Consider the following 10914-nt stretch of genomic DNA (forward strand, 5'->3'; position numbering starts at 1 on the left):
CCGATACACACAGAGAACCACCCGATACCACCCGAACCACCCAATACACACAGAGAACACAGTAACTATAGACTATAAATCTTAACGTTTTGTACCACAGCAAAAACTGTAACCCCAAAAATTCGAGTTTGATGCATTTTGGGGGGGATTACACATATTCTCAGTTCTTACTGTAATCCTAATAGCGCATGCTACAATTTTATCAGCACGATCCAGTTTTTACTGTGGTACAAAATTTTCAGTAATTACTGTAGTGTAAATCGGCTGCCATAACCCATAATACACATAACAAAATGATGAAAACAAACCCATTTGGATTTGCTTCAAAGCAGATTACATGACACAACATATGTTGTTCCTCTTTAAATTGTTCTGGTGTAGTCAGACCTTCGGACTTTTTTATGGGTGCTCCTCGGACAACCAGTGCTTTACTTTTTGGTTGTCCTAACAGCAATTGGTTGTCCGAAAACAAAGTAGCCAAATAACAAAGAATGACAAATATCAATATGTACACTGTATAATAGGACGTATGTGTATAGGTATCGTGAACAAAACACAAGCTTTTGGTCATATAAAGCTTCCCTTCAGTTGAATGATAGGCCTACCCCTGTACAACTGTTTTTCTTGTTTCAGGTTCCCAAAAGGGAGAGAGGAAAACCGATTTATCATCTTACCTATTTGGGGGTATTAAGTAATATAATACAATCTTTACTTTAATATAAACAACTATATATATAGTCTTCTGCCGGACGACCATTGCAGCAAAGCTGATTTTGGTTGTCCGAACAGAAATTCGGTCTTCTCGCATGATCGCACTAACGTTAAAAATTCGCGCTGCGATACCTTACGAATCGCATAGATGCCACATTGTAACCGATCAATAATTATCCTATTCTTTAGCTTCACATATGAACTTTTGTAGGTTATTTGGTGATACCAATCTCAAATATTAATTTAACACGGCAACATAGATATTCTGGTAAATAATTTCATGATGGCGAATACACAGCTGATTATGTTTTGATATTGTTTTCAATTCAAGGTTTTGAATTTGGCATACTGTACAACCTTAGCATAAACGGTATATATGATCGTCAAATAACCACCACCCAGGCTCCAACCCAAACATTAAAGAAGGATAAATAACACTTATGCCGGATACAATATTAAAGGAATGGATTTTCCTGAATTACAGATATGAAGCTCTTTATACTTCGGGAATTTGTGTATATAGGGTCTAATTGTGAAAGAATTTTTCAACACATTAACAATATGGGCAAAGTGCGTGTAGAAATTTCTGTGTCTTTAGTACAATACATCTAATTCAAAATTTCCACATACATTCGTAAATCCTTCAATGCCGCGATTTGAGTACAAAACTCCGCCTTGGCCAAGAGATGCAACCCATGTCGTGTCCACCTTTATATGTTAACTAACTCCTCAGAAAACGATGCTACCGACGATTCCTCAAAAATCTATACAAAGTATTCACATGAGATATCTCTAAGTTTTCGACTTGGCATGACATTGATTGAATTTTAAACAAACAACTATTTAAACTATTACGACGGAAACAACCGTCCCACGTCAACGAGAATTGATTTAGTCATATTTGGAGTATAGGGACACTTGACGTGAGTTCTATTTGATACCAATCTATAAATACAAATATTTGTGGAAGGGTGAGGCTGCTGTACGGCTGCATAACATGACTACAGAACCAGCAGTTTATCGATATTATATGAATATTACACTAGAAACCAGGAATGTATTTATATTGGTCAGGAAGAGTTACAAGAGGTGGACGGATTTTGTATACTTGGGTGCGACAATGACAAAAGAAGATGACGGAATGGGAGACATTGCCAACAGAATTGGGAAAGCCAGGGGTGCACTAATACGTATACAAAAGATTTGGGTCTCCAAAAGCATCTGTAGAAGAACAAAAATAAGCTATACAAAACACTGGTAATATACCTGTCCTACTATATGGATGCGAGACCTGGAAAATGGATAAGGGGGATGAAAAGAAAAGCGATATCTTTCATAACAAATGCCTCAGGAGATTGCTAGGGATAAGATGGCAAGAACGGGTCAGCACAAAGGAACTTCTAAAGAAAGCAAAAATGGGACCACTAAGCACCAAAATTAAGAAAAGAAGATGGAAATTCATTGGGCCTATATTGCGCAAAACCCAAACAACGACAGCAACATCAGCATGACTTGGACACCAGAGGGCAGGAAAAGAGAGGGCGACCAAAAACGACATGGCGCAGGACAGTGATAAAGAGAGAGGGGGCTGGTTGGCGATCCTGGAATGAGGCCAGAAACACAGCTGCCGACCGAGACGAATGGAGACGCTCTGTGGAGTCCTTATTTGCCTCTAGGCAAGAAGAAGACAGATGAGATGAGATATGAATATTGTAGATTAAGGACTGGATGGATTAGCTTCAGGGGGGTAATGTTTTCACAGATTACGCATTCACTGGCATAAAAGTAATGCTTTGGTACAAGTTTATATACAAGTTGATCAAGTTGTTCGGTTACCGAGCACATGTACTATCTTGGGTGATTTTCTTAAAATGTCATAAGTAGCCTAAGATAGTACAAGTTCGTCTTGCAATTTCGCCCTCTCTGCACAAATTAACTAACAGGGTACGATTATGCTTCATAAGCAAACTAAACTGGAAAATTACTACTTGAGAGAGATGTTACGTTGATGTTTACATCTATCCATGTGATTGAATCTATTCATTGGGTGTGTGTATGTGTGTGTGTGTGTGTTTCTTTTCTACCCTTTACTTGTTTTGTCATTCTCTGTAAAAAACTAATATCCGGTTTTCTAATTTGAATCGAGGTCACTGCTATAGTAGTCTACGTGTCTCTCATAATGTAACGTAATCGTTTATATTGATTATCCAATGATACTGAATATATACGTCTCCATCAAAGTTTCGAAGAATTCGGACATATGAACCAGTTTGCATAGCAAACTATTGAAAAACAGCCTACCCACACGTTTCCTGTATCAGGAAGACATTAATATATATTTTTTTTATCAGTGGCGTAGGAAGGTACTTTTGAGTGGGGGGGGGGGCTGAAGACTGATGGCCGGCCTGGGGGAGGGGTCTAAGGGGGAGGGGGTGTCCCCCTCCCCTTTGGAATTTTTTTGCATTTCCAGGTGGCCTCAGATGCAATTTCGTGCAATATAGCATACTTCAACTCTCACTCCATTTTGTAAAGAATTTTGCATTTTCACCTGGCCTTAAATGCAATTTGGTGCTCCAAATGAGATTTTTTTCTCATTTGGAAATGAAAAAGGGGTTTTCTGACTTGCGGAGCGGGGGGCGGAATGATACTTCCGCCCCCATGCTTTTCACTGGGGGGGCTGGCGTCCCCCCAGCCCCCCGGTTCCTACGCCCTTGCTTTTTATACGACTATACATGCACAAATAACCATTATCTCATCCATACACGTATAGTGTACTGGAGATAAAATACAGCTCTCGGTATTAACTATTTTGTTCAAAATTTGCACTAAAATTACCTCCCAACCCTTGAAGTAATGAACTGAAACTTGGTGGGTTGGTCTGACTTAATCAGAAAAATGAAAAAATAAATCATTATGGCCATAATAACAATATGGCAGAAACTTTCAAATACAAGACTACATATCTATAAAGTGCATTTAATGTATGTGCAACATTAAAGGTCAAGTATATTTGTGCCTAAGGAGTACATCTGCAACTTGTTTGCTTACTTGCTTGCTTACTGTTTGCTTATTTGTTTAATTAGTAACGTATTATTAAAAAAAACCATAGCTTTATCTATTGACCTTTAGCGACTAGAAACATCCATGCGATATTCAGTTAACGTTTAAGTAGAGGTTCCTGTCACCCACAAAAAAAAGTATGAATTAGAAGAATAATGTTGCAGTCACCTAAAATATTGACTTTAGGAATTGTTCAGTTGGTTCGATTGTGTTGTTTGTGATTATGAATATATATATATATATATATATATATATATATATATATATAACCGCAAACCACCAATGTTGTACTTGGGCGGAGGCTAGACCATCCTTCGAAATATGCTAGACCATCAATCAAGGTATGATAGACCATCACTTGAAATATGCTAGACCATCACCAGAAATATGCTAGACCGTCCCTCCAAATATCCTAGACCATCACCGGCAATATGCTAGACCATACCTCGAAATATACTAGGCCATCTCTCGAAATATGCTAGACCATCACTCTGGGTATGAAAGACCATCACTTGAAATATGCTAGACCATCCCTCGAAATATGCTAGACCATCTCTCGAAATATGCTAGACCATCACTTGAAATATAAATGAACTCGTCAGTATACCTCCAAAGTACACTATAAAAATATCTCCTAATCCCTCTGGTAGGCATATATACTCGTTTTCGCTATAAATCTCTCATACGACCTCTGGTACTCTATGCATATATGTTCGCTTTCCGTGCATAATAGTTTCGCTAGCTTCGTGGTTTTTGGTTACAAATACACATGTATAAAAGACTGTCTTAGCTTCGATAATATTACAGATGCCAGAATCCCAACCTCACTAAACAAGGAAGAAACAGTACAACATTGTGATGTTTTCGAATATTTTGCTATTCGAAGCTAAATGTGCAAATGATCTGGACGAGGGTTATTTTCATTTTTAAACCTAATGGAATGATTACTGAAGAACTTGATGATTTCATAATCTCTTGCTAGCTAGGTGAAAGAAAATTTAGCTAGATCTTGGAATTGTTTGTGTATTGTTACAATCAGAGGCATTGCCATTACAGAAATGGGATAGATATTTATCTTTGGATGATAATGAGAAACTTGATGGAATAGCTATTATGATATGATTTTCACAGAAGGTACAATCACAATACTTGCTGGATATATCAAGGTTTATTAAGGCAAGGCTCTTGATAGTCAAAGTAGGTTGTACCAGTTTACTGGCATTCTTAAAGATGTTTCTCCTTCATATTCATGATTAAAGAAAACTGTAGATCTGGAGGAGATAACGCACGTGTCATGATTAATGTATGAAGTAAATATGTATGTGCATGAATGCATGGGTGTTTGATAACCAGCTTGTAACTATAGGCTAACTCAACAGTGTTTGTCTTGGTAAATATGATACTTTTAAATAGATTACCTATTGTAAATCTATAATCCCTAGTGACCTTAAAAAAGTTCAAAGATTAATTGAGGTATACAACTTCATCTACAACTTAAAGCAATGGTGCCATCTTAGATTATGCTATATTTATTGATATGATAAATTTATTTTATTCCTTACGAAAATATTTCTAGACAGTATGTCTCAGAAAAACTCTTTCATTTCCTTTTAGGTGTTATTTCCTGTTTTTTGTTTGTTTAAAATGACATCTAGATAAGTACATGCTTAAACAAATCGCAAACGTATAGTCATAATTGTTGACCTGATATGCTGCTTAGTTTACATGTTTTCCTTATCAACAATGTATGAATCATCATATTGAAAATTTAATTATGTGTTTAAATCACATCTTTGTAGGTACATAATATGATTGTATGTTTATCATTACTGTTTTTTCTCATGAATATACAGTATGGCTTTTTTTAAGGTTAGCTTGAATTTTTCTACAAGATTCACCACCTGCACTAAAGTATCTCTAAAAAAGACTGTTAAGTTGTTGCACTCACTTGACACCTATATTACCAAAAATAAAAACTCAATTTAATTCAAGATACAACGTCACCATTTTGGCTAAAATATAATTGGTCTTGAAATTTAGGAGCCACAATTTCTTGGTAAAGCATTCTTTGACATATTCGGGGGCATGTGCGCAGATCAGTCTTGGATAATGGTGGGGACGCGTGTCTGTTCTCTGACACTATCTAAGCGGAGCGCGACCATGGGTTCGTGCGTAGCGTACAAGAATGTTTTTTTGCAAATATACCTCCCAGATCGCCGGAAATAACACTTCCCGGACCCAATGATGCTCCCAAACCTCCTAAAATTTTAGATTTCATGGCTTAGAAATTTAGTTTGGGGAAAAACATGGGCGTCTGCAGAAAAAAATATCAGGGGACAAATAATCCAAGTAGACTTTTGTTTACGATGGGTCTGGGGTCCTCTCCCAGACTGCCTCAAATGCGATTTCCGTCCTATATTTAGCAACTGTGGATAAATAAAATAAAATGAGAACTGCTGCATGTCATATGCACAATGCTGGATCAAACTTCGCCAAAGTTCAATACAGGGGAATTTGAAATGCAGCGTTTGGTTAAGACAAATTGGTGGGGACACAGTATATCATGTCCCCACCACTGAAAAAGTTGGTGGGGACGCGTCCCGCTGTCCCCACCAGGATCTGCGCCCATGTTCGGGGGGGGTGGGTGGTGAGTAAGGGGTAAACAACGCCATGTCATACAAAACAGCAATTTGGGACACAAGGGTTTCCTTTGGGTATTTGGGGAAGAAGAGAGCCCACTCCTTGGCTACTCCATTGGCATTGACAGTTTTACATCCATTCTATAAAATGGTTTTACTAACATTTGAAACATTCAGTTTTCTTTCAATTTTTTTATGTTTTACGGAAACATTTATATTTTGTTGAGATCACTTCAGAAAGCTTTGTTGAAAAAATAAATTTTGAAAAAGAAATCACTCTTTTTGACATCATTTTGACTCCTATAATATGATAAATACAGGATGAGGAATACCCATGTAACTCTTATAAAATAGTAAAGTGACACTACGATACTATGCTCAGCTGACTCTATGGGAGAGTCGGGATATCATTGACTCTTTTAGGGGAGTCACTGCACGGACAGAATCTGGACTCTCATAAAAGAGTCAGCTTGACTCCTTTTTTGGCTGACAGTGTACGGCTTATTTTGGGTAGTTATTGGTGGATTCGGTCAAATAACCGGATATTGATAAGGTTATTTCCTACGCTGAGTACAAGACCCCTATTGGTTTTGATGGAGGTGTGTATAGCCACGTATACAGTAGACAATGGAGGTCTGTTTTTACCTCCATGAGTAGACTGACCTGTGTTTATCATGCTCTAGTGTTATTGTAACAGCTAGTTCTGGTTATATATACTAACAAGCAGAAGTCTATAGTGCATTGGCGTCATCGTAACCTAAATGCATTTTGCATTCTGGTTGCTGACAGTGTTACGGCTTAGCTTGGGTAGTTCTTGGTAGATTCGGTCAAATAACCGGAAATTTATAAGGTCATTTCCTGTGCTTTCTTTGATTTCTCCGTTGAGACTATCCAAATGTTTTCTAATCAGACATGTGTCCATCTTCTTTACCAATGCATGCTGGCTGAGCTATGAAGATCCTTTTCAGTAACGTCACCCGATATATTGCCACTACACGAATTCAACAACTACTTGATCCATTGTGGACCCCAGTCCCCTATAACATCGGGACTTTAACCGCGGTGTGGTCATTCATTGTGTCACGTCGCTTGTGTATCACGAGTCCCTTAGGCAGGGAATAATAAATACCAAAGATTAATCTCGGTTAAAAGGTTGGCGAGCTAGCTAATGCAGACATGGGTCATACTGTATGTACTACAGTACTTCGTATATATAATAATATATATATATTATATAATAATATATATATTATATTATATAATATATATTATATTATATAATATATATTATAATGCAAAATGCAGCCTGGCGCAAATCGCATGCCAATTGTCAATGGTCACAGGTTAAAGGGAGTCAATATGGAGACTACTCATACTCAATTATTTCCGTTTAGATAATCGTGGATTTGCCCTTAAGTCTATACCCCCTAAATCTGTTATTTTTTCCAATTAACACACATTTCTGAACGTATTCGACTACAACTATAGTCCCAAACCCTTATTCAACATCTCTTGGAGAATGCACAATATAAATGCAGCAAGTTGTCTTGAGTTTTAACAGCTCCACTTTTTTTTCTTTTAGTAGTATACGGTACGCATGTTGGTCAATGGGTTTGGTAACAACTTCTCAGTTGCGATATTCATGGAATTGTTAGGAAAAGGAAATGCTTTTAATCAATTACACGCAAAAATTCAAATAGGTTACTGTCGAAATATTGAAAACATTGGATGTCGAGTGGAATGACACCGAGAGAAATGAAAGAGATTATACATGTTGATGTCATTTGTTCTTTCTAAACCACACTCAAATAATGCTTAAGTAATTCTAAAGCCAATTTAAGATATAAAAGGAGTCATGCTTGGGTTTACTTGAATATACTCACCTTCATTGTTACCACGTAACATTTTCCCAATCCACCGTTAACCTGTGACATGTTATTCAGATTATTCCAGGTTAATCTAAATGCGGGAATTCAGACCATAAAGGTACCTTTCTGCTTCAGTTTCAACTGGATGGATTAATATTCCGACATGTGTTGGTACCAAACGGCCAGCGGCTGGGTAAAATGTGCATATGAAGGTGCAACCATGGCTGAGTTTAAATAATCACTACTCAGGACGTGGCAACCAAACATATGTTGCTGGTTGATATACTCATATGTAATGTATTACAATGTTCTGCTCCCAGGGGTGACTGTGGCACTAACTCGACAACTTTAAGAAGAATACAATCGTATCGATTGCGCATACAGATCGTTATAACTTGTAGTGAGCAAGCAGAAACAAAGTTACTCTTCTTGAAGCAAATGTGCTCAGCATGAGCACCTAATTACAGTTAGAGAATGGACCATGGTGTCTCCATACTATAGAACGAATGTAAATGTTGTTGGAACTTGTCTCGAGTGTGAGCAGGTGATTTCGGCGAACTGAATTAATATCGCGCAGTGGGTCTGATCTCCACAATGCCAGTATCGTCGAACTTTGTCAACCTCCGAAGCCGCAAGTCTAAAACATGACCAAAGCAACACTCCCTGAAAGGGAACCGTATATTTATTCGTCCCTAATGGTTTATAACTTGTCCAGTTTAAGGGTGCGTTTTACTCAGCCTATATTTGCTGCCTGCCTGCTCGTTTCATGCGGTCGTACAGCTTTATAGAGCTGGTTTTAGTAGATTACATCATGTAATGTGACACTGAGCGGTAACGCCTCTTCTGCTCATCGCAGTTAGTCCATAACAACTAATCCATATAACTGAACAATAAATCGCGGTTCAAATTCCTTTCACTTGTATATCCAACATGAGGTTTACTCTCTCAACTTGTCGTGGGAACAGGCTATCTATGACGAATCAAAACTATCACGGTCAGACAAGGAAGTGATTATATATCCATCAGTGTTTCTCGCGGTTTAAGAAACAATATGTTGTTATGCGCTTTCCAACATGTGTTGTAGACTATACCCGATTACCCGTACTTGTGTTTTCCTTCTTCGATGTGATAAAAGTTTCTTAAAGCATAAACGGATGTGCCTCCTAAAATTACAATCTGCAAGCCTATGACTATTTTGGAATGAACTTAAACAGCGTGGATCCGTCATTGAACAAGTATGAATATGCGAATGGGTTAGTAGTTACCACTAAATGAATCGGCAATCTGTCTCTCTGAAGATTGTCCCGGAATGGATCAATCACATGTCAGTTAACTCATGCTGACACTCCCATCTCTCTCTCTCTCGAGGTATCGCATTGCATTAATGGGTGGTGTAGAAGTTCACGAAGAGTTTCTGCTGGTTGGGAAACTTCCAGTGTGCACGAGTGATTGCGTGCGTTTATGTGCATGTCTGAGCATATACGAATATCATGAAAGATCCTGGATATCACACAGCTTTCTGTGTTCTTAACTTGATTAGCTGATGAAAGGTATGTCCAACGAAGGTCAGGTCTAAAGGTCAACAGATCACACTTCTACCATGGTAACTTTGCCTCCCTGAGCGGGGTGCGCTGCACATTAAGATAAATGGATATTCAGCGTCCCAAGTTTTCTTAAGATATGAATATGCATCTGTGATTTACTGATTCATTTTGGTGTCATTAAAATGCCGTCGCTCAGACAACAAGATATGAATGAGTTTGAAGGGTTATTTCATGAGACATGAAAAGAATTCGCGAATGTTAACGTATGCACTGTAGCGCATAATTGCTAGGTCTCTCCAAGGCTCGTATATAGGCCTACAATATAAGTCCGCTTCACGTGTAAGTATACATGTAAGCCGGCAAGTATACACTATCCCCTGTGTTGTTGCCTCTATTTTTGTGCATATTTACAGAGGCAGTCGATAATACATCAGGGAACGAGTAAGTTCTGGGTTGTTAGCATAGATGGGTTAGTACAACGGTAAAAATATGCCGAGTAGACGCAATAGAAATGCACACACATGTAAGTATGGCCAACTCTTCACATCCGTCGGAACGGATACCAGTAGGCTAAGCTCGAGTGGAGTTGAATTTGAAAGGCATTTGGTTACTCACCTCCTTCATTTGTTGGCGCAAAGCAAATACTGCTCATCTGGATACTCAAGTCACGTGCGTTAGTGCCATCTTCCCCTCACTAACTATTTGACTTCACGTCTGTCCTGCTCAAGTTTTTCTTTATCGTCACTCTAATCAATATTTTGTCACTACTATTGCGTAGTCAATAATCATAATCACAGCCTTGTACGTTTATAGCCACAGTTTTTGCCTATTTACCGAGATCGAAAGAATAAAAACTTTAATCCAAAAGAATGGTATCCCCGTTCTTTGTTATTGTTTTGGTTGATGAAAGCACGATATGGGGCGCCATGTGTGACAAAACTATACACCAAATACATTGATAACAACTTCTCATTGAATAAGTTGTTCCATATATATATATATATATATATATATATATATATATATATATATATATATATATATATATATATATATATATATATATATATATATATATATATATATATATAT

The 10914-nt window shown here is 37.8% G+C and overlaps 1 protein-coding gene across 1 annotated transcript in view; it reads right to left on the minus strand.

Annotated features, from left to right (window-relative positions):
• LOC139970704 (carbohydrate sulfotransferase 15-like) overlaps window positions 1–10530 on the minus strand; it is a 49139-nt gene extending 38609 nt beyond the window's left edge. The window contains exon 1 of the mRNA XM_071976608.1: window positions 8294–10530. Coding sequence (XP_071832709.1) covers window positions 8294–8344 — 51 coding nt within the window. The 5' untranslated portion in view covers window positions 8345–10530. The remainder of the gene's footprint in view (window positions 1–8293) is intronic.
• Window positions 10531–10914: the final 384 nt, after the last annotated feature.

This window comes from Apostichopus japonicus, chromosome 8 (assembly GCF_037975245.1).
Source record: "Apostichopus japonicus isolate 1M-3 chromosome 8, ASM3797524v1, whole genome shotgun sequence".
Classification (NCBI taxonomy): Eukaryota; Metazoa; Echinodermata; class Holothuroidea; order Aspidochirotida; family Stichopodidae; genus Apostichopus; species Apostichopus japonicus.